General features: G+C 49.8%; 9 protein-coding genes across 9 annotated transcripts; 3 read left to right on the top strand and 6 right to left on the bottom strand.

Annotated features, from left to right (window-relative positions):
* Window positions 1–716: 716 nt before the first annotated feature.
* On the bottom strand, window positions 717–2,139 carry M431DRAFT_2987 (hypothetical protein; the record flags this gene model as incomplete). Its single annotated transcript, XM_024914143.1, has 3 exons — window positions 717–1,010; window positions 1,092–1,833; window positions 2,060–2,139. 3 exons carry the CDS (start codon window positions 2,137–2,139, stop codon window positions 717–719), a joined length of 1,116 nt encoding a protein of 371 aa, XP_024777626.1.
* A 2,013-nt stretch (window positions 2,140–4,152) lies between these two features.
* M431DRAFT_505511 (hypothetical protein) lies at window positions 4,153–6,997 on the bottom strand. The gene is made up of 3 exons (XM_024918650.1): window positions 5,671–6,997; window positions 5,340–5,602; window positions 4,153–5,265 (listed from the first exon to the last, which is right to left on the bottom strand). The coding sequence occupies exons 1-3, from the start codon at window positions 6,983–6,985 to the stop codon at window positions 4,558–4,560; spliced, it is 2,286 nt and encodes a 761-aa protein (XP_024777625.1). The 5' UTR covers window positions 6,986–6,997; the 3' UTR covers window positions 4,153–4,557.
* A 4-nt stretch (window positions 6,998–7,001) lies between these two features.
* Window positions 7,002–8,043, bottom strand: M431DRAFT_505510 (hypothetical protein). The gene is made up of 3 exons (XM_024918649.1): window positions 7,546–8,043; window positions 7,434–7,490; window positions 7,002–7,356 (listed from the first exon to the last, which is right to left on the bottom strand). The coding sequence occupies exons 1-3, from the start codon at window positions 7,645–7,647 to the stop codon at window positions 7,219–7,221; spliced, it is 297 nt and encodes a 98-aa protein (XP_024777624.1). The 5' UTR covers window positions 7,648–8,043; the 3' UTR covers window positions 7,002–7,218.
* A 1,101-nt stretch (window positions 8,044–9,144) lies between these two features.
* On the bottom strand, window positions 9,145–10,486 carry M431DRAFT_109905 (hypothetical protein). Its single transcript, XM_024911733.1, has 3 exons — window positions 10,131–10,486; window positions 9,990–10,073; window positions 9,145–9,905 (listed from the first exon to the last, which is right to left on the bottom strand). The coding sequence occupies exons 1-3, from the start codon at window positions 10,194–10,196 to the stop codon at window positions 9,387–9,389; spliced, it is 669 nt and encodes a 222-aa protein (XP_024777623.1). The 5' UTR covers window positions 10,197–10,486; the 3' UTR covers window positions 9,145–9,386.
* Window positions 10,487–11,353: 867 nt separating this feature from the next.
* M431DRAFT_528776 (hypothetical protein) lies at window positions 11,354–16,852 on the bottom strand. Its single transcript, XM_024920748.1, has 6 exons — window positions 16,588–16,852; window positions 14,374–16,524; window positions 13,979–14,317; window positions 12,929–13,928; window positions 12,454–12,872; window positions 11,354–12,395 (listed from the first exon to the last, which is right to left on the bottom strand). Exons 1-6 carry the CDS (start codon window positions 16,789–16,791, stop codon window positions 11,682–11,684), a joined length of 4,827 nt encoding a protein of 1,608 aa, XP_024777622.1. The 5' UTR covers window positions 16,792–16,852; the 3' UTR covers window positions 11,354–11,681.
* Window positions 16,853–17,258: 406 nt separating this feature from the next.
* M431DRAFT_517557 (hypothetical protein) lies at window positions 17,259–19,756 on the top strand. Its single transcript, XM_024920336.1, has 2 exons — window positions 17,259–17,467; window positions 17,542–19,756. The coding sequence occupies exons 1-2, from the start codon at window positions 17,410–17,412 to the stop codon at window positions 19,437–19,439; spliced, it is 1,956 nt and encodes a 651-aa protein (XP_024777621.1). The 5' UTR covers window positions 17,259–17,409; the 3' UTR covers window positions 19,440–19,756.
* Window positions 19,757–19,793: 37 nt separating this feature from the next.
* On the top strand, window positions 19,794–20,716 carry M431DRAFT_492181 (hypothetical protein; the record flags this gene model as incomplete). The annotated part of the gene is made up of 2 exons (XM_024916984.1): window positions 19,794–19,908; window positions 19,971–20,716. The coding sequence occupies 2 exons, from the start codon at window positions 19,794–19,796 to the stop codon at window positions 20,714–20,716; spliced, it is 861 nt and encodes a 286-aa protein (XP_024777620.1).
* Window positions 20,717–20,851: 135 nt separating this feature from the next.
* On the bottom strand, window positions 20,852–22,175 carry M431DRAFT_78069 (hypothetical protein; the record flags this gene model as incomplete). Its single annotated transcript, XM_024922646.1, has 4 exons — window positions 20,852–21,362; window positions 21,414–21,501; window positions 21,569–21,951; window positions 22,015–22,175. 4 exons carry the CDS (start codon window positions 22,173–22,175, stop codon window positions 20,852–20,854), a joined length of 1,143 nt encoding a protein of 380 aa, XP_024777619.1.
* Window positions 22,176–22,439: 264 nt separating this feature from the next.
* On the top strand, window positions 22,440–24,394 carry M431DRAFT_505503 (hypothetical protein). The gene is made up of 6 exons (XM_024918648.1): window positions 22,440–22,617; window positions 22,669–22,697; window positions 23,121–23,135; window positions 23,187–23,211; window positions 23,264–23,695; window positions 23,754–24,394. The coding sequence occupies exons 1-6, from the start codon at window positions 22,589–22,591 to the stop codon at window positions 24,337–24,339; spliced, it is 1,116 nt and encodes a 371-aa protein (XP_024777618.1). The 5' UTR covers window positions 22,440–22,588; the 3' UTR covers window positions 24,340–24,394.
* Window positions 24,395–24,541: the final 147 nt, after the last annotated feature.

Below are 24,541 nucleotides of genomic sequence, written 5' to 3'. Positions count from 1 at the left end.
ATGTTAATTACTTCTGAACAGCTCAACGCCCAAATCATCAAGGCAGTCTTGAACGAAGTTATGCACTCACAAGTGTTAATTAATCTACGAGGGCTACATCGTCAAAAAAGGCGCTGGATTTTCAACAGCTACCTATTAGTAACTATAGAATAATACATGTATACAGAAACTACCTTTAGGTAAGACGCAATTATTGGTGCCAAAAGCAATGCAATTCTTTTCAACCGCTATCAATCAAGTGTTGTGTCGCTACATCGACCAACTTAAACATAATGTATAAATCTCCCGCAATTCCTCAATCACAAAGGCCTGGATGCTATCGTCTTACTCGTGCCAACAAAAAAATCCTCCGCGTGCTTAAACTCTGCCAGAAATTCATCCCTAAAACGCCTCTACTCCTTGTCAATTCCTCTTGACATTACAAAGGTGGCCAAAGAAAAAACATAAAGAGAAGAAGAAAAAAACACGCCAGCTCCTCATTGTCGTCGTCCGCGGCATGTATGCTTGACAGACGGGACTGTGCCTGACTGCGCGGACATTCATTCCCAGCCTTCTCAAAAGGATCATGCGACTTGGTTTCTCTGAGGTCCTGTTCATGTCCCGCATACCAAGCCCTCTGTCGTTATGTGTGGTAATTTCTTTTTCCCTTTTTTTCTTTTTTTAATTGTTTCAAGCCTTGCTGGAAGGAAGCGCCTGTAGATTGTCTAATTCCAATCTTACAAAATTTCCTTTAGCTGCGTCTTTTGCTCTGGCGTCAAGGTTGACGGAAAGTTGACCCTGTAGCGGACAATGAAATCGCCTCGTTGCCCGGGCTTCTTTGTCATGGGCATGCCCAATCCAGGGTACCGATCCTCGCTTCCGGGTTGCGTTGGGCCGCCCTTGTCTATGCTGATCTGCTTGCCGTCGATTGTAGCAACTACCCGCTTCCATCCAGTCAAAGCCTCCTTGAGGTCCAAGGTGACGGTGTGCACAATGTCGTTATCCTCTCGCTTGAATAAGGGATGCTCTTTCTGCAAAGCTGGTTAGCATTCATATTCAGAAAGCGGTCAAATAGTTGAGAGGGGGTTGTGTAAGTGAATTGCTTAGCTTACCTCTTCGACAATAAAGTGCAAATCTTGTCTACCGCCCTCCACCTGGTCGCCAACTCCATTAAACTTGATTTTGGAACCCTTCTTGAGCCCTGGCTTGATGGGTACCTCCAAGATCTGATCCGTTTGCACGCGCTTGCCTGATTTATCAAATGTCTTGCGCTTAATCTTCATCTTCTTCGTCGTTCCATTGTACAGCTCCTCGAGAGTGAGAGCTAATGGCCGCTCAACGGTGGTAATCTCGGGCGTCGGCTCGCGATTCCTCTGTGGTGGCTCAGCGAAGCCGGATCTTGTCCTTGTCCGACCTGATCGCGGACCGCCAGCACCGCCAAAGGAAGAAAAGAAGTTAAAGTCATCATCGTCGTGGCCGCCGCCACCGCCGTGCATTCCTCCGCTGCGCTGAAACTCTGCAAACAGATCCTCAGGGTTCATGAAGTTGTACCCCTTGGTGCCGCCTGTGCTGAAGTGGAAAGTTCTAGCACCGCCTCCTCCCGGCATGCCTCCGAAATCGAAGCCGCTGAAGCCTCCAGGCATGCCGCCTGCTCCCGCGTATGGATTGGCCCCTGGACCGCCTTCGGGTGGAGGGGCACCACCCCGCAGCAGGAACTCGAGGCCATACTGGTCGTAGATCTTGCGCTTCTCCGGGTCGGACAGGATTTCGTAGGCTTGCGAACACTCTTTGAACTTTTCCGAGGCGTTGGGGTTGTCCTTGTTCTTGTCAGGGTGCCACTTCAAAGCAGCTTTTCTGTTGTACGCATTGTGGTTAGCTTCTCTTCTTTTCACTTTTTTGCATGGGTTTCGAATTGGCTGGTTGGGCGGCAAAGCTGTGTGGGGAGTAGCATGCGAATGGTCGTCGGCGGCCAATTGCCACCCGCCAGCCTAGCTTTACCCAAGTATGACGACAAAGGATGGGAGTAAAAAGCCGGGCGCGAGAGAAAGGAAATCAATGAGCGAAATAGATGGTTACATACCTGTATCCTTTTTTAATCTCGTCTTGCGATGCCTCGGGCTTGATACCCAAGGTATCGTAGAGCTTGGTCTCTTTGACCATGATGACGAACTGGTCGGGCGTGCGTGCTCTCTAGCAGTGGTGGGGGCCAGCGGCAGCTGCTGCCACGGCAGATTCACAGTATTTGATGCGACGAATCGACTGTAAGACGAGAGCCTCACGAGACGTAACGCTGGTGCTGAGAATCGTAAATTGGATAAAGAGGCGAAGCAGACAACAAATGATGCTATCGCAGTCGGGGGGTCGAATTGTAAAGGTAGGGAGAGAAATGGGTAAAGGTATGGAAGATGAAAAGAAGAAGAAAGATCGGTCAAGGAATTCTGGTATGGAGGGGAAACTGGGAGAGAAGTGAGCGTGAGCGTGAGAGCAAGCCTCGCTGCTACTAATATTCAGGCCTGGTCAGGTTACCACAGCACAAAGGTGAGCCGGTTGTGGGGCTGGCCTTTTTTGCTGGGACCTTGTAGAAGCTTCCCTTCCCGCTACCGGCTATGACGCACGAGAGCTGGGGGGAGATCAAGTACATACAAGTATCAGACGGCAGCGGTTGAATTTGATCGACACAGCCAGGGCGGACAAAGGCCTGAATGCTGGTTTGATCTGATGCTAGGCTGCCAATGGACAACGGTCGGCGAGGTGAAGAATAGGTAGCCGTGGTGATAGTTGAGATTAAGAGGTAGAAGTGAGTAGACCAGCTGCACGAGGGGTCTGTCTGGTGCTATATAAGCCGTGCTGGTACGATAACGTCTGCAGCAGACAACCTCTAGCAGTCGATATGGATGTCTTAGTGCCTGCACACGTCTGAATTGTAAAGCCGTCGAGCCAATAAACGTATTAAAGCAAGTAAAAAGAGGGGGGTTTGTCATGTAAGATGAATGTGATGTGATGCGGAAACGCTGCAGCTGCAGATGCATCAACCTACGGCAGGCCAACGCACACAACAGGTGCTAATGCCAGATACTGGAGCCAAACAGGGAGAAGAAGAAGAAAGGGTCCAAGAGGGAAGAAGAAAGAGAGAGACAGAGGCAGAGATGGCATATATCGATCTCCTTTTTGTCTCTGGGCCTGGTACATGAAGCAGAGCGGAATCTATTGGCAGCAGGTGACTTGCTCAGGTCGCCTCTTGCAAGCGGTCCGGGGTTGGGCAGGTGATGCTCTCTTTTTGTGTCATGCCATGAGATGATGGGTTAGAACAAGCTCCCGAGCTTCTTTTTCTTTTCCCTTTTCTATTCGTATTTTTGCCTCAGGTACCATTCCTTTGTTTCATCCCCTCGTATATCATCTTGTCTCTCACCAGGTACACGCTGCATCCATTAATCCATCCATCCTTCCACATCAACACCTTCATCCTCCCTCTCCGCCAAAAAAACGTCAACCTGGAACCTAAATCAACCTTGAGCACCACCCGCTTCGCCCCACGCTGCAGGGATCAATCACGCCCACTAAACATGGGCCCTAAACAGCTCGCTGGCAGCACTAAGCTCCAGTTGGCAATGACCCGTCAACCTCCATCAAACCCAACTCCCTGATGCGCTGGTCTATCAAATCCAATGAGGCCTCAATCCCAGCCACGCCCAGCCATCCCACATCAAAGGGAATGAATTGTATGGATTCCATCTTCTTTTCTGCCCCTGCATCCTCCATTCGTCTGCTACAGTACATGAAATCCCTGGGTGCATGGGCCTTTCATGATCCCTGCGTGTAGCTACTAGTATACAGGACGTTACGTCAGGCCCAAATATGTAGATACATGCTGCAGCACTTGATGCCCTACTGTACTCGGTAACAACCTGAGAAACTCGGAACAGCAAAAAGAGAAACAACAAACATTGCACTAAAGCAGCTAACCGAAACACCAAGGCAAGCAATATCTGTACAGTAGAGCTACAGCTTTGAATCATTCCATGTGCAAGCTTGTGGCCGGCCAAAAATGTCCGTCTCGTGGAAGCTTCTAGAAGCTTCCACGTCTAAACTGGCTATGCCCAACTTGCGAATGCTCGCGAGATCAAGCATTGCAACACCAAGCTCTTAGAATTGGACAACCCCACGATTAATATTCTCGGGGATAGCATCAGAATGAAAATTAAGATAGAGGTTAATCGTAAAATAACAAGACTGGCTACTAATAGTTATCTTTCACTTCGCCGCTGTAACCGAGTTCTGAGTCTAAATCTCACTTAAAAGTGAGAATCTCAGCGCCAAAAGTCCAACAATGCCATTCAAAAATCTTGCGCTATCGTGCCCACTGAAAGTGGTGCATTGCAGTCCGCGATTAGCTCCCTATACAAACGACCTCGCCACCAGTCCGTGACCTCTTCCCATCGTTGATTCTTCCCCGAAAGCCTTTAAGACAAACTTGTCCTCCTTGCCTCTCTTCCGTCTTCTTCTTCTTCTTCTTCATTTGGCAGGCAAATCATGACGTGCCCATGTAATTATGCCTTCTAAGTCCCCTTTTCTAGACATCTATTCCTGGATATCGGATATCTCCATGTCCATACTTAGATCTCTCCCAGTGTCGTTCCCCAAAGGTGGTCGTATCAGTGACGGCGGCCGAACTCGCTCTTGCATTTCCGGGCTCTTAGCCACCTGAGCCTCAGCCATCTTGTTCACTACGTCGTCTGTCTGGCTGTCTTCAGAAGGAGTTGGCCTATGTGCTTCACCCTTGTTTGCCGCTAGCGTATCTGGCGTAAGAGTTGCAGATTCAATCGTAATCTGAGCTGGATCACGATTAAGTGTGGTCGGTGGGATTTCGAGAGGCCCGAATTTATCCTCAGCGTCAGAGCCCCTGACATACTCCGACTTGCCCCCCGACATGTCCGCCATCTCCATTTCTGCCTGTTCTACCTGCTCGTCAAATGCATTTTCAAACGGACTTCTATCTTCGCTGCCGATAGACGCTCGGTTGGTGTCCATAGAGTCCATGCTATCTCGATGCTTTCGCTTGGAAGGTGAGATTGGGTCGACAGAAGTATGCCTCCTTTCCTCAACGCTGTCAGCCACAGGCCGCTTCAGCTCTTGCCGGAACGCCTTATTATCCGATCTAACAAACATATTCAGGGCATCTGACAATGGGGCCCTGGGCGTGGAGATTGCTTCTTCAGTCGCATATACGAGCAGTGGCGTCTTTGTCTCGAGCCATACGTCTCTAAAGATTCGCTCAACTTCTACCTTCTATCAAAAGGGAACAGGCGTTAGCGTTGCTTTTGGTTAAAGGGGAAAAAAAGAAGCGTAGCATGTTACTGTACCTCGGATCTAACCAGTTGGTCTTCGTTGGGAGAGTACTCTAGCCGCCACCACTGATCGACCGGTGATTTCGGGTCTTCTGATTCCACAGATTCCGGATAGAGGCGCTGGCAGACGTAAACAATGTCTCTATCAGTAGCCACGCCCCGGAGAAGATACTTCTTGCACGTCATTGGCTTTGGCCGGCCTGGCTTGTCTGGAACAGTCAAGAGTTTGCCGAGGAAGCGTTGTTTGGCTTGAATCTGTTCTAGCTGAACGCGGAGGTCTAAGATGGCTCATTAGCACGGCTTGTTCACTCCTTATCCTTGGTTATGATTTGACAAATCTTCTCACCTTCGGTCTTTGCTTCCATATCATGCAGTATCCGTTCGGTCAAAAGAAGTACTTCGTCCACCTGTTCAGAGTGTTTGGCCTGCACTTCGGTCATTTGACATGGGGCGTCCCGGTAATTGGGGTACTTGTTCGTGTCGAACCCCGAAGCCTCCATCGCCTGAAACCGACCAGCGCTCTCAAGATAATCTGAAAACGCCTTCCACTGCTCCGTAGCATTGCGGATCATGTCCGTCTTGTTAAACGTCAGCTGGTTCCAGTCATCTTGCCATTCTTGTAGACGTCGCTCTTCAGTTGTTACGCTATCGAGTGCATTCTTGGTTTCCAGTAAAGCAGATGCTATCCGTCTGGCCTCCTTCTTACGGCTTTCCAGATATCGTTCAGGATATAGCACTTCCGGAATTTCAAAAGAGTCAAGTGGCCCATCGTTTCCGACTTTGATGGTTAGAACTTCGCCCATCTTCTTAAACATGGCGATTCTAGACCTGTCGTCGGCATCATGCCACGATAATAGGTCTCCCCACATCAAATAATCGAGGGCTTCGTAGAGAGTTTTGATGTGTGCATACTCAAGCCCTGAGTGGTCGAATTCAAGCAATCCAAATCTCGCATGTTGGATCTCGCTGTCCTCGTTAGTGCCAACGCTTGCCAGTATCGCTTCTTGATGCAAGGGCTCCAGCAACTCCCCATCATTGGTGTCGCCGAGTTGGGCATAGAATTGCTTCTCTATATCACTTGTTGTATCTTGCATCAAATTCGTAAGCGTATTGACTGTTCCATAACTCCTCTCTGTCGAATCGAGAAACGCCATGAGCCGATGGATTTCCTCTTCAAAGTTTGGCCTCGCAGCATTGTCGTAGCCCCACCCCGATTCTTCTGGCTGCATTTGACGTAAAGCCTCTGGGGGTAGGATTTCTTGTCCATTCCACCATTCGTTATTAAAGCCGTAGGATGCCGCAGGAGAGCCGCACCGTAAGAGAACATTCCTCGCTAAGGGAATTTGACTGAAAATCGTGAGCAAACCACCCAAGGTGTGGTGTCTCGCTGAGCCGGATCCTTGGATCAAGAATGCTGGAGTTTCGGGAGATCGCTTTCTCTGGGCTGGCGATGGGGCGTTATCCAGCCTTGTCTTGAGCGGCCCAACAGGAACCATGGCCCAGTTGTCCTGGTCGTATTCGGTACGGTTCGCCGGGCCAAAGTACGGCGTTGAAGTCGACTGGCTTATGACGCCTGACTCTTGTGGAGGGATCGATAGCCCCGCTTCTTGTGCTGATTCGCGCAGCGCCCTTTGCATATCCTCGTCCTCTTGGGATTGCATGGTATTTCCTCCTATCAGCCGTGTTAGAATAGTTTATTCCATAGGTACGGGGGAGTGCAGAGCACTACCAGCTGTGTCCCCCGAGGCCCAGTCGACCATCCTACCTAGTGGGGACCTGACGTTGGACCGCGAAGGAGGCCTTGATGGAGCTCCGTAGCCAGGCGGAGGAGGCGTCACCCCTTGTATGATATCGTTGCCGTTTAATGATTCGATGTGAAATGCTGCTCAGAATGTCAGCTACCAGATGGTACTCTCCCCATTGGTGTGGATAGCTCCCCCTTCATACATCTGACACCATCGGTACCGGCTGCACCGTCTCTATCGGCTGAAAACATGGACTCGTTCCATAGCGAAGTATATTTTTGTCGGAACTACAGCCACACAGATCAGTATATTGCTACTCGGTCATAGAATCCTAAGCGACTTGGGGTATAGGAGTCGTGCGTACACTCTCAGCGTTGTCAAAGTATTGCATAACGACCGTTTCGACATTTCGATTATTATTCTGTGTCGTATTAGCTGCCACAGTAACCTGGCGCTCCAGTGTAATGCAAACGAACTCTGAGGGCGTTTATGACCAAGTTACGGTCATCGACTGGGTTGAGGCCCGCAAAGTCAATGACCTGCGAGATGTCATCTTCGGACGGCTCCATCGAGGCCATGGCGAATGGCGGCCACTAGTAGCTCTATTCGGAACAATGGCGAGATTGTTGTAGCTGTAACAGTAAGAATACCGAGATTAAAATACAGTTTGCGTTTCCGGGACACCAGCCAGGGCCTGGTTCACGCCCTGTCTCTCCCTCTTTCTCGCCTCGTTTGACAGGCACAGGAAGGACAGGACAGGACAGGACAAGACAGGACAGGTGACCCTAGCTCCAGAAACGGAACAAAGCTATCGAAGATGCAAACCAGGGCGTGGCGTCTGCGGGCATAAAGAAGCAAAAATGAGCGAGAGGCCAATTTAAGCAATGAAAGAGGCGGAAGAGCGTCGCCAGCAAGCGACGCAAGCTGTTCGTTGTTGGTGCGAGCCCTGGCCGTTTGATGGGATGAGCACCTTGGGAGGTGAAAGGCGGTTGCGGGCAAAACGTCAGTGAAGGAGGGACCTGAGTTCATGCCGATAAGATAAGCTGCGGCTATGCGGCCAGCATGTTAGCCTGAGTTAGCTGAGTTAGGTACCTGGACAGAGCACTGAGGGAGGGGCTGCTGGAAGTAATCTGGCAAGCAGATGACAGAAAAACCAAGGCCGACAAGAATTCGAACACCCACGAGTTAAATCATACGCCTACAAGGGGAGTAGCTGCTATATCTACATTTCCCTAATAACTGCTACTATATTTATACTTCTCTAATAACTACCTATTACTATATGTATATTTCTCCAGTAACTGCTGCTCTATTTATATAATAAAATATATATGCTGGCTAAATACTAGTAGGCGTTCTTCTGCTATATAAAAGTACTACCTACTTAATCAGTTGATGAGGTGCTTAAATTGCTAAATGTATGTACTTATTTACTTTGCGGTCTCGCTTTTTCTGACCTCCGCTTGCCTGGCAAGCCTGGAACCGCTGCAAAGCATAACCGCTGCAGGGCCACGTACGAATTACGCAGCTCTTCTGGTCAAATGATGGATCATATGTACTAGATACGTACGTATGCATACCTATGGCAGCCCAAATACATTTCCTACTAAGCTAGGCCTATAAATTGCCACTTAATATTTACTAGATATGTGTGCTCAGTTTAGTATTAAGATCCTTGGTGATCAACCATTTCGTCTCCAGGGTTAGATAGATGTCATCGGCTTCAACTGATGAGATGGACTTTCTAGCCTTTTTCAACCCAAACAGCTTATTCAGTCACTTTCTCATGCCAAAGGAACACACTGTAGCCTTTTCTTCTTCTTAAATAAAAGTGTATGTATATGTGCTTGGTGTATCAACGCGTCTATGCGCTTCTGCCTTCTATGTAACTTGGCTGCCCTCAGACTCGAGCTACAAAAACGATAAAACCCCGCTAATATGAGAAATGCATGTAATGACCCAAACCGGCAAACGCAAAGCAAAAGCAGTAGTGTAAAACAAGAAAACCGCAAAAAAAAAAAAAAAAAAAAAAAAAAAAAAAAAAAAAAAAAAAAAAAAAAAAAAAAAAATCAAATGTAATCCTTCCGTGGTCCAAGAGTAGAGATGCCACGCCATGACACCGGACCCTCTCCCAGTCCGTTCCATGCAAACGTAGGTAAGAAGCCGCCAAACGCCATCAAAACGGATCCGCTAGTTGAGTAGGTGAAGTAAGCCGTCGATTTTGGCGTGCCGGGACAAGCCAGCCAACCGGCCATTTGCTCTTTCGCGGGGGAAACAGCGCATTTTCCAAAGGTCATGTTGCGTTCAGATGGGATGCTCATTTGTCATCCTCATCCTCTTCCTCCTCTTCGTCATCGAAGTCGTCCATATCTTCTTCGCTATCGCTTCCTCCAAAGTCTTCCTCCTCATCTGACATATTCCAGAAGTCTGCGTCGTCATCGACCGGCTTGACCGGTACTGGAGTCAATTCCTCCATGCTGGGCATCTTCATACCCTCCGGGATGTTTTTCTTGGTCGCGGCTACCGTAGCCTTGGCCAAAGTATTATACTCGGGACGGTTATCTCGGTAGAGAACGCTGGCATCGACGTTGGCTGCTGAATTAATCTCGGGGTCGTCCATGAGAAGAAGAACGGATCTGAGAACAGATTCAACTCCGTGTAGAACATTCCATCGCTCGCTCGCCAGTTCGCCGGACTGCTCGTCCTCGCCAGGCTTGTGGAGAATGGAAATGCAGAGGTTTCCGTCGGAATACACGTTGGGGTGGATGATGTTGGGGGTGAGGAACTTGAAGGCCGGTGGCTGATAGGGATAGTCGGATGGAAATCTCATCTCGGCCTAAAGCACCTTGTCAGTTTCTCATCGGTTCTAGCCAAGGCAAAGTGACTGTGAGAGAGAGCATAGTAGGCGGGCTTGGCTTACCTTGAGGAACGCTCCATGCCAAACGCTATCAGGATTGACAACCCAGAGGCCAATCCTCCACTTAAGAAGATTGGTCTCGTCCGTCTATATATGGTGAGCAAGAGACTCGTTGCTGAGTCTAGTCGATTCGGGTGAACTTACTGTAATCTCTACCCACTTCTCCTTCTGGAGAGACCGCAGCTCCTGCATAAGGCGCTTCTGAGCCATGACGCTAGTAGGAGGAGTAGAACTGTTATAGGGGAAAATGAATTAGAAGAGGAGTCCCCGAGTCGTCGTTGTCCTCTTTGCTCTGCGAACTCGACGCACAGAGCAGTGGCTTCTGGCCGAGTGTCGGCAGCAATCGGGAGAGTCTAGGGGGCGGATGGACGGGTAAGGCAGATGGGCACCACCGATGACTCGATGCTATCGTCCGAGGATATTCGCTGGGGCGTGAAAAGAGACGCGTATGAGAACACAGATCAAAAAGAGGGAAGATGCAAGTAAGAGAAAGATCCCCGGGCCGCAAAGGGTTGGCGAAGGTAGAAGCGCTCGTCGAGGAATTTCCGAAACTCAGCCGGGCCGGCTACGGCACCACAGATGTGACGGCATCAGGTGGCTGCGACAGGTGACTGCCGCAAGTCCCGGGCGGTGAAGCCTCCAAGGGCCTCTAAGGGCGCCTGTTAGTCGCAGCTAGACTGCCAAAAAGCGCTGCTGCCCCTCCCCCAGGCGCCCCCGCCTGCAGGGGTCCTCGCTTGGGCTTTAGGGGTGCATTCCGAGTCCGAGGGCTGCTATCATCGGCAGGGACTGCCAAGTATTGCTCCCGTGGCGCTGGTCATCGGCGCTACTTGGGCGGTACGAGCTGGGCAATAGGCGGTACTCGTATTAGCCGCCACGTGAATTGGCTGAGACGAGGGGGGAAAGGAGTTTGACATCTGTCATGAGAGCTGAATATCGAATTGAATTCCCTCAGAAGAGAGACAAGAAGTCAGTTGCCAATAGTAATAAATGGGCATCCAGCTGCACGGTACGACAACATACGATGGAACCCAATTCATGCATTGTTTCAATACCAAGTCATTCCATATTAGAGCCCTGCTGCAGGTCTCAATTTTAGAGAACCACTCTAATGTTCACTAAGATTCGGTACGGAGTACAAGGCAAGACTATGGCCACCCACTACGGAGTAACCCGAGTCCTAACAAGCGTGCTCTAACTGGAATTATCAAGCCATCGATCTAATACCGAGATCTGCGCCGTCATCCTCAAGCCACGCCACCGGAAGAAAAATTCATTTTTGCTAGCATGAAGCTGAACTTTCTATTGTAATGTAGGGGTAAGAAATTAAAACTAGCGGCTTCCATAAGATTCCATTCAGCTCGTTTGAGCGCACCTTATCATTGCTTATTCTCGCTTCATCGGTGGCCAATGGCATCCAGTGAAATGGTTCATTCAGCCGTCTGGATGTTGTGTGGCGCACATGCATTTGGCCCGACGGCTTCCATGTTAGGCACCAAGTGAACCACATCGAGAGACTATAAGTGATTATTATGAGCTATACCCAACTCTTGGATAAAAGTAAAACTGGATAAATAACATCTGTCCATCTACTGCGTATATATCACGGGAATAGTCCAATGCTACCTACAAATCATCGTCAAAATATACATCGCTTTGACTTATATGCACAGATCCCCCCTTGCTCAACTACATCCTTCAACCAGATAAATCGTAGTACATGCATGTCCCTGATCGGAAGTTGTACAAGAACGAATGCTTCGAGCCACCCTTCTTTTCATACTTGTACCTCCAAGTGTCGAGTTGATCATGAATTTCACGGACGTTCTTCTTCTCCGACGTTGCCACGCCATGTTCAGCCCTCCGCCAGCTTTCAGGGTCCGACAAGGTTGTGCTCTGTACAAGCTCCATTAGGTGGTCACTAGTTTCAATGGCCAAAATAGGGCCTTCGAGGAATGAGTTCATCAGCGAGGCTGCGGTGACCTGTGCTTGTTCCACTACTGTACGCCGATTGAACTTTTTGCTCTTGGTTTGGGCAACCAAAATCTTGACTTCCTGCTCGTGATCTTTCTCGCCTTGCGTTGCAGGCTCGGGCGTCCCGCGGAACTTTGCTGCGGCTTTGCTGTCTCGGTCTCGTATCTCAGGTCTTAGCCAAGAAAGGAGCTGTGCCATGGGTATATCCACATCCGGCACATCCTTCTTTCCAACAGTTTTAATTTTCAGCATAGAATCTTGCTTGATGATGATGATCCAACAATAGCTCTCATCCCGGTGTTTTGACATGAGATCTTCTGGAGACCTCGCATCTCTAGCAAGTTCTGCACTGATATCGTGTGACCAGAGTAGCCGCAACACCTCAATACCAGACGATCGAAGGGTTGCTGCGTCAAAGCTTGCCACCAGAATATCGCACTGCAACTTTGGTCTTAGCCGGGCACCTCAGATTGTCGCATCATTGATGGGTACTTACACGTTTACTGCTGAATATGCTGCTCACGTCTTCTTCACTCTTCTTCAAGAACGAATAGCCGCCTGATTTTGGCGTCTTTGCCAACCTTTCCCAAGCCAGACTGAATCCGACAGCATGGCGTTTCTCAAACTGTCCTCCAATCTTGGGGCGTTGCTCGTTGATCAAGTGATCATACCGGCCACCGGCGGCAAACACATCTTTGGCTTTCTTATCGTAGATGCAAGAGAACAGGATGCCACCGATATAAAAGCTTTCCTTGAGACTGTTGAGAGGGTTTATATAAATTTTAGTAGTGATGCCCAATCGTTTGGTATACTCAACCACCTCCTTGAGATGCGCTATTGTCGACGCGGCCCGCTGGTACATATCGCTGCCTTCAAAAACGAGCTTGAGTTTTGCAAACGCTTTGTTTGGTGTATCTGTGTCACACAGTTAGCGGTGATACAACTCTCTTGGCTGTGCGTAGAATTCGTACCTCGGAAATCGAAACGCTGAAGTTCGTCAATACTAGTGGCTGATATACCCACAGCAGGAGATCGAAGCTCCATCCTAATCTTCTGCCATGTATGGTTGTGAATATTCAACCGAGACAAGACATCTGCTGCTGCCCTTCTAGAAGAAGTTGGAATCCCACAATGCTCAAAAATGAGCTGAAGGATGTCGGAGTGTCCGATGTGGAAGCACATCTGTGATGCAGACAAGGATGGAAATGTATGAAGAATCTCATCCAGGACCTTCAATACCTCGGCCTCTTTTAATGCCAGATCCAGCGTGTCGATTGTGACAATGTCAAAATCCACCTCACCAAACATCTGAGGCTGTCCCGTATCTTGCTTATCTCTAAAGACGCTGCCAAACGTAAAGGTGCGCTGCAGCGGAGGAGTTTGCGAGTGTTTTGCCAACATTCGAGCGTGTCCCATCGTAAGATCATAAGGAAGTTGGAGAACAGTGCCGTTAGAGTCAAGGAGTCGGACAGCGTTGTCAGCCTGGTGCACCGTCTTGGGATATATCGAAGTTCGTGTTGCTTCGAGGGCTCCGTGGCGGCGAAAAATGGCCACCAACGCATTCTTGACAATGCTTTGGTTCAGAAGCTCGGCAGAACTAGGTGTGGTGCCATTCATGTCCCACGCGAAATTCTTAGCCGCCTCCACGGGCCGTGCAAACAGCGTCGACAACATTTTCTGGTAATACGGCGAATTAGGGTCCGCCAGTCCGGCCAAAGTCCTCCTGATGGTCTCGCTCTCCATCTGAACTGGCAGTTTACCACTCTTGAGCAGATCAGCACTGGATGGTCGTTCCTTTGGGTTGTGGTTGACCAGCGAGAGCACAATTTCCGTTTGTGTCTTTTCAGGGGGGCGGAAATCTGAGGGGAGAACAGGGACAGGACGTCGAAGCTGCCCAAGGACATCGGCTTTTTGCATGCCCATCATAGGCAGATAGCACATTTCAAAGAAAATGATTCCGAGAGAATACATCTGCAAGTACGTCAGTTTTCACGTAAAGAGATATCAATAGAGAAACATACGTCGACCTTAGTGCTATACATCCCATTGGATGCAGATCTCACTTCTGGGGCAGAGTAATAAGCTGTTCCAATACTTCTCGTCATGTCATCTGCCTCATAGCCGTTGGCAGTGGTTCGATCCACAGAAAATTGGCCGCTAGTTGCCAAACCAAAGTCGCCAATCTTGACATTATCCACACCGTCGGCACTGCTTGCAATGAATATGTTCTCTGGCTTGAGATCGCGGTGAACAATACTTAACGAATGGATGTGCGCCAGGCCCTCCAGAATCTGTCTGAATAGTCGCCACACTTCTGGCGTATTTTTATACAGCTTGCGCGCGATAAGATCTCTCAAAGTCTAAGGTTTGAAGTCAGTAGTTGCTTAAGAGAGGCTAATCAATCCTTCATACGTACTCGCTTCTCGCAGTACTCCATGGAAATGTAGAGCACAGTTCGATAAGATCGGTGCATTCGAGCGCGCCGCTGCAGGACAGCTAGCCTCTCCTTCTCATGAAGCTTTTCTCGATGACCAACGGAGTCCACAATAGAGCTTTGATCATCGTCTTCTTCTTCATCAGAAGGATCTTGGTCGTCCTCATCATCCTCGTCTTCGTCAGAATCGTAATCAAATTCCACTCCAGCATTGGACGAAATAAAATCCAGGCCACCAGTGCTTGTAGCAAATTGGATATCAATGCCAGCAGATTCGTTGCCGGTGTCTCGGGTATCCTCTGTGTAATCATCGGTTGACGTTTCACCCTCGGTGTCTGTTGAATCAGGTATTTCTTCAACCCAGGTGTTGTAATACCGTACGACGGCAGGATGGCTAAGCTGTGAGAGTAGTCGGACTTCCTTGAGAATTTCCGTAAGGCTTGTCTGTGAACGCTGTGTGATTTTTTTGATGGCATATATTTGCCCATCCAGCTTTTTCCTAGCTTTGACGACTTCACCAAACCCGCCCTTACCAAGTCTTCCCTCTTCCACAAAGTCTTCCGTGTACCGAGACACGGCTGCTGATCTATTCATTGAATCTCGCCTGAGCCTCACGGGAAGGGCTTGCAAAGAACTGATGGACGGGGTGTGGGACAACATGGCAGAACTGTCTTCAAACAGGACAGGAGCATCTGTCGCAAGAAACTCACTAGCACCAAGTTCAAATGCTCTCGGCCTTTTCTGCCTATCGTCTTTGAAGAAACGGCTGACTAGCTCTTGGAGGGGTTGGGAGAGCATCAACGATTCCATCAGATTTTTAGGAGAGGAATACTTGCGAAGCACATCCAACCCAAAAACCATCTGTACAAAAACAATACCAAAGTCCCATATATCAGCCTTGGATGTATACTGAGGTTTGGTAGCCGCTGCAATCTCAGGTGGCAGCCAGTACGCAGATTTTGCGGTGGTGAGCCCAATGGGGCCTTGTTTCTTAGAGGTTAGATTATGAATCTCTCTCTGATATGAGGCATCAGATATCTTTGGTACGATTTCGCCAGTAGATTCCCTAAAGAGAAGGATGTTCCCCGGGTGGATGTCTTGATGCGCTATGTTCTTGTTGTGGAGAAAGTTCAGCGCATCCAAGAGATCTCTTGTCCAAGATCGAACCTTTGCTATCTCTAGATGGCCTGCTAGCTCTAGCAATTCCTCCAGTGAGCCTCTCTCAGCCAACGGGGTTAGAACTCTCACCGTCCACGTGTTGGACGCGGTGCGATCAGCGGCTGCACCACTCTCGACCTTGAAATCAAGAATGTCGACGAGATGTCGGTGGTGAATCTTGTTCCCAATTTTGAGATCTTGTAGCCGAGATTCTAAAGACTGCAGCTGTTTCTTGAATTCTTTCTGATCTTTGCCACTTGGACGCAAGACAGCCTCCTTCAAGGCTAATAACTGGTTTCCTTGGCCATTGGAGAGAACTGGACGCACGGTATAAACGGTGGAAGCCTCTCCGCTACGAGGGTCAGATTTGCCCGTGACAGATCTGAACGTCAAAGTATTTCCCATGCGATCAGTTAAGGTGCAGAATTGATCAAACTCAATCGTCTCGCCATCCGAGATCGAGGATGAGGATGGCCGGTGGGGGCTCAAGCCATTTGAGCGTCGGCTGAACTTTGACTCTCTCGCCTTTTGCTTCTGTCGCTGAAGTTCTTGTTGTAATTCTTCAGCAGCAGCCTTCTCCTTTTCTTTCATCTCCTCTTCTTCAAGGCGCTTCTCCTTCTCCTTTTGCGCCAGCGCCAGCTTTGCCAAGGCTGCTTCATGTCTATCACGCTCTTCTTCCAGCGACGGCAGCTGTTTACCGGACGCCTTTGCCTGTGCAGCATCCTCAAGGATATCTTGAATACCCTCAACAATCTTGTAGACCATCTCTTCTGCTTCCTTGGCGAAAATCTTCGGTTGCGTTTCCAAAAACTTCTGAATCTTGAACAAGGTGACCTCTCGGAGGTAGTTCTGGCCCTTGAGGGTCAAAAGCGGCGGTGTCTTTGGATACGTCGCCGTAATAGTAAAGCCAACAGTAACAGCAAATTCTTCATCACTCGGGGCTTTTATTCGTATGTCGAAAGACGGGTCGGACTTCTAAATGCATGTGTAAGTCGACATGCGCCAGCAAGGTTGAGAAACTAGACTAGGGAGGAATACCTTCCAGGCGCTATGCGCCGCCGTATGCTGAATAAAATCATCTCCATAAATGGCTTCTAAGGCAAAAATCTCGTTCCTCTGGAGCTCTTCGTACTCAATCTTGGTCGTCGCATCCGGACCGGGGGGCTTGAGGCCCGGAAAGCTTGAGTCATCCTTGGAGTTTGTCGACGGCGACGTCAGTATCCTGGGTGTTTTCCACGCCATGGTCGCGTGATACCTAGGTAAGAGCCACAGCTAAAGCCGTGACGCTTTACACAGAAGAAGCCATAGTGAAGACGGCTAGAGACGAGGGATAGTAAGGCTGGTGTGGTATGAAGGAGGAGGATTGTCGACAAGAGCCAGTAGCGCCTCGATGAAGCTATACCTGGTGGCGGGGCAGTTTCATCACCTGGTTCGTCTAGCGATCCCATCAATGGTCAGCACGAGCCAAATAGCTGCCTGAGCCGCTAATTCTATACCTGTACAGGGCTGAGCCAGGACCTGTCCAGTTGGGCTACAGCGGCTGGGTGGCGATCGATCCTCTGCCAGATTGCGGGAACCCGCTAGCTCACTACAGGGTCCTGGTAACCACTAAGTTGCCTGGAACTCTATCGCCGCCGCGGCTTGCGCTGATAAGGGAAAAAAGCATTTCGTCACTGGCCAACACACCGACGGGCAAGTAAACAAACACACCCTCGCAACCCTCAACCACGGACCCTGCAGACACAACAACGCTCCAACTTCTTCACCCGCAAGCTCATTGCAAATACGCTATTACAAAATCACGTCAAGCTTGTGCCGATTTTAACCAGGATTACAATTGTTTGAGCCACTCTATCCAACATGCTGGGCTGGATGCTGGGGCGCGGGGACAACGCGCCGGACGCGGCTGACACCGGAGGTATGTAAAATGGTTTCCATGATAGCAATATGATCGTGTTGGATATATCCTAATGATCTCTTTTTAACGATTAGACACCGCACTTCTCGATCAGCCAGACACTCCCGCTCCTGTTTTTGCTGCTAGATCATTCAAAAGTGCTCTCTTCGGCACTCCTATCCGAGAGTCGCACCGAGTGTTACGGGACAGGGCCAAAGCAGCAAAATCGACAACCATGCCGGCGGACAATACGTTAGATACTCCATTGAAACCCCAAGGTATCTTGCTGACCCCTGGTACGGGGACCTCGAGGCCAAAGCGCGTGTCATTCAACCATGACCTTGCGACAACGAAGACCATTTCGCCGAACAATGAGGGGGCCGCAGTCAGCAAAAGAACCCGTCTATCTGACGTGCTTGACAAAGCGAGACGCAAAAGCACCACAAACGTTTCCAAGGTGGCCGAACCCCGTATTATCAAGGACGAGTCGGATGAGGACGAATGGGAGGAAGACGAACTTGACGAAAATGGCGATTATTACGCACATGATACCACGGTAGACCTCAACGAGCCACACTCCCAATCGGGCAAATATTGGAAAGAAGAGTTCGAAAAGTACCATCGTGAGGCACGAGCGGAGATGGAGAAGCTCCTCAAGTACAAGAAACATCTCAAATCTTACGCGGAGGAGAAGGACTTGGAGGCTATTCATCTGGCTCAGAGGCTCAAGGAGGAACAAGAAAAGGTGGTCACCATGGAAAAGATGATTGCAGAAAATGCAAGCCATATGGTATCGAAACAGAAAGGAGCCTCCAGCGACGAAACTACGGAGTTATTGGCAACACTTACAAAGCAAACAGCTCTCGCAGCCCAATACCGACATAGGGTTCAGGAATTGGAAAGCCAGCTTGAAGAGCTGCACCAATGGCGAGAAGAGGACGACGACGAAGAGAGAGAGCGCATACGGCTACAGGGAACGACTTCGCCGAATACGGCAAGAACTCTAGTCGAAACCCAGCGAGAACTTCGACGATCTCGCGCACAACTCAAGGAGTTGGACGCCCTAAGAGATCAAGTGTCCTCTCTCAAGGCTCAGCTAAAAGCTGCTGATCAACGAACGTCTGTAGATCACTCAGCTCCCGATGAGATCACCGATACGGTCAAGGTGAGAGCGCTCAAAGCTCAACTTAAACAAGCAAGGGAAGAATCATCCAGGAAGGACGATGAACTTGGCCAACTGAAGAAGGAATTCGACTTGTTCAAGAAAGAGAGAGAAGCCCATGATTCGGATACCAAGGCCGTACTTGAACGTGCCCAAACCAAGATTACTGACCTCAAAAAGGAGGTCAAAGCACTGAAGGCCAAAGATGCAGGCCGGATTCATAAAGCAGAGGAAAACAAGTTGGCAAGGGACACCGAGGATGAGGAAATTTTACCGAGGCTCTCCGCGGCAACAAACGGCACTCGCAGGAGCATCGATGTGGCAGATCTTGAGAGACCCCGACATCTTGAAGGAGTCAATGCCAAGTCTCGAACATTACGAGACAAATTTCAAACCGATGCTACGCCGGGCCAGTCTCGAGCAACAGCAAAGTCAAAGGGCACAGCTGAGGCCTCCAAATGGCCGCCCTCTGCGTCAAGAACACCCAGAGAGGTCGTGTCAAAACGTAACCGGTCAGGGAGCGACGCGGGAGAGGACAACATTGCAATTTCCAGTATGCCCGTGCTCGCGAAATCCATGGCTCAGTCTAAGAAAGCGGCATCCATTGACGATACGGACGTCGAGATCGACCTTTTGCAGGACCGCTTTGCTCGTCTCGGCGGCGGTGACGCAGGTCAAGACAGAATAAAGGATGTTCCCAAGACCGGCAACAGCAAGGCGTCATTGCCACCAGAGCGACGAGCGGCTGCTCTAGCTCGGATTGAGAAGAGAATGGCCGAGAAGAGGGCCCAGCGACGAGATGGAACGGACAAGGAAAACGTACGGCCATGAAGAGGCGACGTTGGTCTGAGCAATCTACGATAATACCTGTTTTTTTTTTTTTCATTTAGGGATCAGCGTTGGTGTTATTACAGGGAAAATGGAGGGTGGTTATCAACATGATTTATTATGAGCGAGACCGAGTGTACGGCAAGCTGGAAGCTCTTGCTGCTTGGATTGACATTTTTTTTTCTTGTTCTTTTTCTTTTTGGTTTTCAATCTGTCCATGTTTATACCTATTTGTAACTATTGCCGGACAATGTTGGCGTGTATCGTATCAATCGCGATATCACACGGTCTAATACGGAACGGATGACGAGAGACAATGCAATTCAATTTTTAAACTTTACATACACATGTGCCAAAATGACAGCGCAGAATGAGATTCAAATCCAAGATGAAATTGCCCAGCTTGAGAGTCGCTTGCAAGAGGCAAAAGCCCGTCTGAGCGCTCTCGGCGCATCAAACCCTACCATCCCGTGTAAGTCAAAGAAGAGTCCATCGTCTATTGATCCCGTTTACTCACGCAAATAGCAACACCAGTCCGGCCTGCCCCAGCGCCATCACCATCTTCATCAACGCATTTCCTCCTCTTGCTCTCTGATTCCGCCCTTCCTATCGGATCATTCGCCTTCAGCAGCGGCTTGGAGTCCTTCGCGGCGCATAATGCCCGCGCCTCCTTCGGGGCCTTCCTCCCCCTCTCTCTGTCATCCTATGCCTCCACGACGCTGCCGTTCGTCCTAGCAGCGCATCGCCAGCCCGCGGATCTCGCGTCCTTGGACGACCAGCTCGATGCCGCCGTCATCTGCACCGTCGGCCGGCGTGCCAGCGTCGCCCAGGGCCGAGCGCTACTAAGCATCTGGGAGCGCTCATTCAAGACGACGATTCTCCCCAGCAGCGCCACAGACGCCCTCGTCCTCAAAGACTTCTCGGCGCTGCTTCGTCGAGAGAGCACCAAGGCCGGCGGCGAGGCTCCTCTCGTCTCAGCGCACCTCGGTCCGCTGTTCGGCGCGATTTGCGCCATCGTGGGGCTGACGCTTAGACAGACGGCGTATGTCTTCATGTTGAGCCACGTCAAGGCGCTGATTTCGGCGGCCGTGAGGGCGAACATGTTCGGGCCGTATCAAGCACAGAAGCTACTTGCGAGTGAAAACGTACAGGAATTGATTAACGTGGTGGTGGAGAGGGAATGGCACACGTCTGTTGAGGAGGCAGGGCAGAGCGTACCGGTTATGGATCTATGGGTTGGACGACATGAGCTGCTTTACTCGAGAATCTTCAACAGCTAAGTAGGATACTCTAGTATTCTTTTTCTCTTTAATATTAATATGGTATCATTATGAATGCTGTGCATGACACGAATCCTGTACCCAGTCTACAGTTATAGATAAATCCCAAGCCAAATACCACCAAAAACGCCCTATTTACTCATCGCTGTCGCTATCATACCCCACGAGAGGCCCCGTAGATGCAGGCGCCGTTGGCTTCGATGCCACTGCAACCTTTGCTCTGCCCAGAGCTGCCAAAGTGCTACTGGAGAATACACCTGCGCTCTGCGCCGGTTGTTGTTGATTTGCTTCTTCTTGTGCTGCTGTTTCTGTCTCCCCAGCCGTTCCATCTTCAAGCAGAGGCCGTTCTTGATATTCCACCTCGTATCCTCGTCTTCCAGCCGGATTGACTGCGTTAGGGCCTTGTGCGAAGTGGACTTCGTCTGGGGCCTCGTAGCCTTCCAATCCATAGCTGCTCTCTAGCTTTCTTCTTTTTCTGGCCTCTGGATCTTTGCCCTCGATTTCGGCGATGAACTCCGCTGGCAGCGCCCTTCGGATAGCCTCGGCGGCTTGTTCTTCGATTCGTCGCGCTTCTCGAGCTCGTGCCATGGGGTTAGGGTCGGCTGTAGCCCATCTAACGTTCAGTACCTCGTCGTGATCAAGAGATCTAGTGCTGGTCAGTGGATGTTGAAATGTGAGAAGATGTGGTAATACGTACTGATGCGCCATGGCTTCCTTGGCGAATTCCGCATTTGCTTCGTTGACATAGGTGACAAAAGCAACACCCCGAGAATTCAACACGCGAACTGGAGAACAATGGTCAGTCAAGCCCAAAGCAAAGGCAGTGTAATTGTAGTTGGTGATGGCACTCACTCCGTTCAATCGGGCCCCATTCAGCAAAGTGTCGCGCCACAATCTCCTCAATGTCGTCTGTTACGTGTATGCGGCCGATGTATATTGTTCTGTTCTGGCGCATAAAACTTCCAACACCGCCCATGTCATCTCTGTAATCGGAGAATTTATCTCTACCGAAGCAATCGACATTCGGTGCCGAGAGGTCGTACGGGCCGGGGAGTCGGTGTAGATACATGCAGTCTGCTCCTCGCGGACACAATCCTCTTGCAAAGAACAGGCAGAAATAGCTTCCCGAAACGCCGTCGGCTTTCGTGTATCCGCTGTCGCGAGCGACGTTGCAGCGGCCCTTCGATTTCGTCTGCTGGTATGCCTCGTGGTCGCCACCCGCCCATTTGTTATACCTGGCTGGTATCAGCTGCCGTTCTACCACAGAATTGGGGGGTTCGCAATGCCTCATTACTCACCAAATGTTAAAGGTCGTACCCGTCTGCGGTGGAGGCTCGTTGGTAAAGAAATCCGGGTCGACTTGCGGCCTAGCTGGCCTCCTCTTCCTGCGGATGATCTTCTTGACGACCTTTTTCTCAGTAGGAGCCGCGACCTCGCTGTTCGTCGTTGCAACAGCCATGTTCTGAGTCTCTTCATCGACTAACGGAGCCATTGCGACACCGTCTTCTTGTTGATCCGCCATGATTCGGTAAAATGAAGGACGGAGGGTGATTTTGTTGCGATGACAAGTTGAAGCTTGATGCAAGCAATTTTGTCCAGGTCGACGCGCCGGCAAGGCTGTAGAAGGACAGTGGCGAAAATGGCAGGCGGTGAGGCTAGTGCAATCCCAATTCAAAAGCTAAAAGGCCCCTCCTAAACCTTTTGCTGCAATTGCCAGAGCCCCGCCATCTCAAATCTCAAGTCAGAACTTCAAAGCTGCTCTTCTAAGGGCTTGACCATACGTCTTCAAGTAGACCGATACCCCCTTTTTCTTTCCCTTTACTGTTATATATAAGAAGACGGTATTGCCGTCTATAAAGAACTGGTGTCAACATGGTGAACATTACAGAGAAGATCAAGGAGTGAGTAGGGCTGGTTACGTTATGAGAGGCCACGGCTGATGACTTATTCAGGATTGAGGAGGAGATGAGAAAAACACAGAGTAAGTAAACCTATGGAATATTTGTTACAATTTCAGTGTCTTTGCCATCCCCTGAGTACCCCGAGAACCCCTATAGCGCACCTTGGCCTCATGAGGCTACCGTATAAGTGGCTGCGATTCCATTCGGCATTACGCATACATATCTCCTTTCACCTGCGGAAAGCGTTGTGTGCCGTGAAGATGGTATTCTCAAGAAGACGATTGATGTACTCGACAGGCTAGTCATTATGAGTTTGGGATGGGCCATTTGATACATGTAATCGCAATGCATGTATTCGAATCTCATCCCCGTTGGCCTGTCGAGTATCTCATCGCTTGTGTAAACGGACAACGCTTCCCTACAACCTGCTTGGTTACCATATAATACACGCCAATACACTTTTTATCAAGTTTGTCATACAGTCTAGCTAACCATGAACATAGAAAACAAGGCGACTGGTACGTATTTGAATGATTCCCATTAATCGACCACGGCTGACAAAAGGTCAGAATACCATTTGGGTCTCTTGAAAGGGTAAGTCAAGTCAAGTCTGTCTTTCTGCTTAAACCACCCCTAACTTGACCAGAAAGCTCGCACGTCTCCGAGCGCAATTACTAGAGCCAGGGCCTGGAGGCGGTGGTGGTGGTGGCTCTGGATTCGACGTGAGCAAAAGCGGCGATGCCCGAATATCTCTAGTTGGCTTTCCTTCAGTAGGAAAGTCAACGTTTCTATCCAAAGTCACCAAGACCAGATCCGAAGTAGCCTCATATGCATTCACAACCCTCACAGCCATTCCCGGAGTGCTGGAATACGGTGGTGCTGAAATTCAGCTACTCGATCTGCCAGGTATTATCGAAGGTGCTTCCGAGGGCAAGGGACGAGGTCGACAGGTTATTTCGGCTGCCAAGACGAGCGACCTGATTCTCATGATCCTAGACGCAACGAAGCGAGCTGAGCAAAGAGCTCTGCTGGAGGCAGAATTGGAAGCTGTCGGCATCAGGCTGAACCGCGAGCCCCCGTAAGTAGAAAGAGATGTGATTTGAACACCACGTTCTATCGGCTAACAAAAGATGAAGAAATATCTATCTCAAAATCAAAACAGCAGGTGGTATGAAGATTACGTTTCAATCTCCACCCAACAGGCTGGACGAGAAGATGGTCTTCAACATCCTCCGCGACTACAAGATTCTCAACTGCGAAGTGCTCATCCGGGACCCAGAGGCCACCGTTGATGACCTCATCGACATCATCATGAAGGACCACCGCAAGTACATCAAGTGCCTGTACGTCTACAACAAGATTGACAGCGTGTCGCTCGACTTTCTCGACAAGCTCGCTAGAGAAGACCACACCGTCGTCATGAGCTGCGAGCTGGATCTAGGCATCCAAGACGTCATCGACAGGTGCTGGAAGGAGCTCAAGCTGATTCGCATTTACACCAAGCGAAAGGGCACCGATCCGGACTTTGGCGAGGCTCTGATTGTGCGGAGTAACAGCACCATTGAGGACGTGTGCGATAGGATCCATCGCACGCTAAAGGACACATTCAAGTACGCCCTTGTTTGGGGCGCCAGTGCGAGACACATACCTCAGAGGGTGGGATTAGGGCATCCCGTTGCGGATGAAGATGTCGTGTACATTGTGACGGCGTGGAAAGCATAGTACAATAGCACAAAGAGAAACCATACAGTCAACAATGCCGTTCTCTCCCTAATCGGGATGAAGTGTAATCGATGAATTGCTTCCATGAAGTCGCTATACAGCTTCCACTTGGTAGCTGTATTTCTCAATCATGGCAATTAAAAGCATAAAATAAAGATGAAAATGTTCATGTCGACCCTTTCCGGCATCACCACAATAGGGC

This window comes from Trichoderma harzianum, assembly GCF_003025095.1.
Source record: "Trichoderma harzianum CBS 226.95 unplaced genomic scaffold M431scaffold_3, whole genome shotgun sequence".
NCBI classification, from domain to species: Eukaryota; Fungi; Ascomycota; class Sordariomycetes; order Hypocreales; family Hypocreaceae; genus Trichoderma; species Trichoderma harzianum.
This window is presented reverse-complemented; position numbering and strand designations above follow the sequence as displayed.

Bases quoted from the DNA above. Each gene is read 5' to 3' on its own strand.
- M431DRAFT_505511 (XM_024918650.1), bottom strand. From the start codon at position 6,985: ATGCAATCCCAAGAGGACGAGGATATGCAAAGGGCGCTGCGCGAATCA. The intron at 5,603-5,670 runs GTGAGAAGATTT...GAGCCATCTTAG, and splicing joins TATGGAAGCAAAGACCGAAG to ACCTCCGCGTTCAGCTAGAA. The intron at 5,266-5,339 runs GTACAGTAACAT...CCCTTTTGATAG, and splicing joins ACCAACTGGTTAGATCCGAG to AAGGTAGAAGTTGAGCGAAT.
- M431DRAFT_505510 (XM_024918649.1), bottom strand. From the start codon at position 7,647: ATGGCCTCGATGGAGCCGTCCGAAGATGACATCTCGCAGGTCATTGAC. The intron at 7,491-7,545 runs GTTCGTTTGCAT...AATACGACACAG, and splicing joins TGGTCATAAACGCCCTCAGA to AATAATAATCGAAATGTCGA. The intron at 7,357-7,433 runs GTACGCACGACT...GTGTGGCTGTAG, and splicing joins ACTTTGACAACGCTGAGAGT to TTCCGACAAAAATATACTTC.
- M431DRAFT_109905 (XM_024911733.1), bottom strand. From the start codon at position 10,196: ATGGCTCAGAAGCGCCTTATGCAGGAGCTGCGGTCTCTCCAGAAGGAG. The intron at 10,074-10,130 runs GTAAGTTCACCC...CACCATATATAG, and splicing joins AGAAGTGGGTAGAGATTACA to ACGGACGAGACCAATCTTCT. The intron at 9,906-9,989 runs GTAAGCCAAGCC...AAGGTGCTTTAG, and splicing joins GGCATGGAGCGTTCCTCAAG to GCCGAGATGAGATTTCCATC.
- M431DRAFT_528776 (XM_024920748.1), bottom strand. From the start codon at position 16,791: ATGGCGTGGAAAACACCCAGGATACTGACGTCGCCGTCGACAAACTCC. The intron at 16,525-16,587 runs GTATTCCTCCCT...ACATGCATTTAG, and splicing joins CGGCGCATAGCGCCTGGAAG to AAGTCCGACCCGTCTTTCGA. The intron at 12,396-12,453 runs GTAAGTACCCAT...CCAAAGTTGCAG, and splicing joins GCATATTCAGCAGTAAACGT to TGCGATATTCTGGTGGCAAG.
- M431DRAFT_517557 (XM_024920336.1), top strand. From the start codon at position 17,410: ATGCTGGGCTGGATGCTGGGGCGCGGGGACAACGCGCCGGACGCGGCT. The intron at 17,468-17,541 runs GTATGTAAAATG...TTTAACGATTAG, and splicing joins GGACGCGGCTGACACCGGAG to ACACCGCACTTCTCGATCAG.
- M431DRAFT_505503 (XM_024918648.1), top strand. From the start codon at position 22,589: ATGGTGAACATTACAGAGAAGATCAAGGA. The intron at 22,618-22,668 runs GTGAGTAGGGCT...TGACTTATTCAG, and splicing joins ATTACAGAGAAGATCAAGGA to GATTGAGGAGGAGATGAGAA. The intron at 23,212-23,263 runs GTAAGTCAAGTC...TAACTTGACCAG, and splicing joins CATTTGGGTCTCTTGAAAGG to AAAGCTCGCACGTCTCCGAG.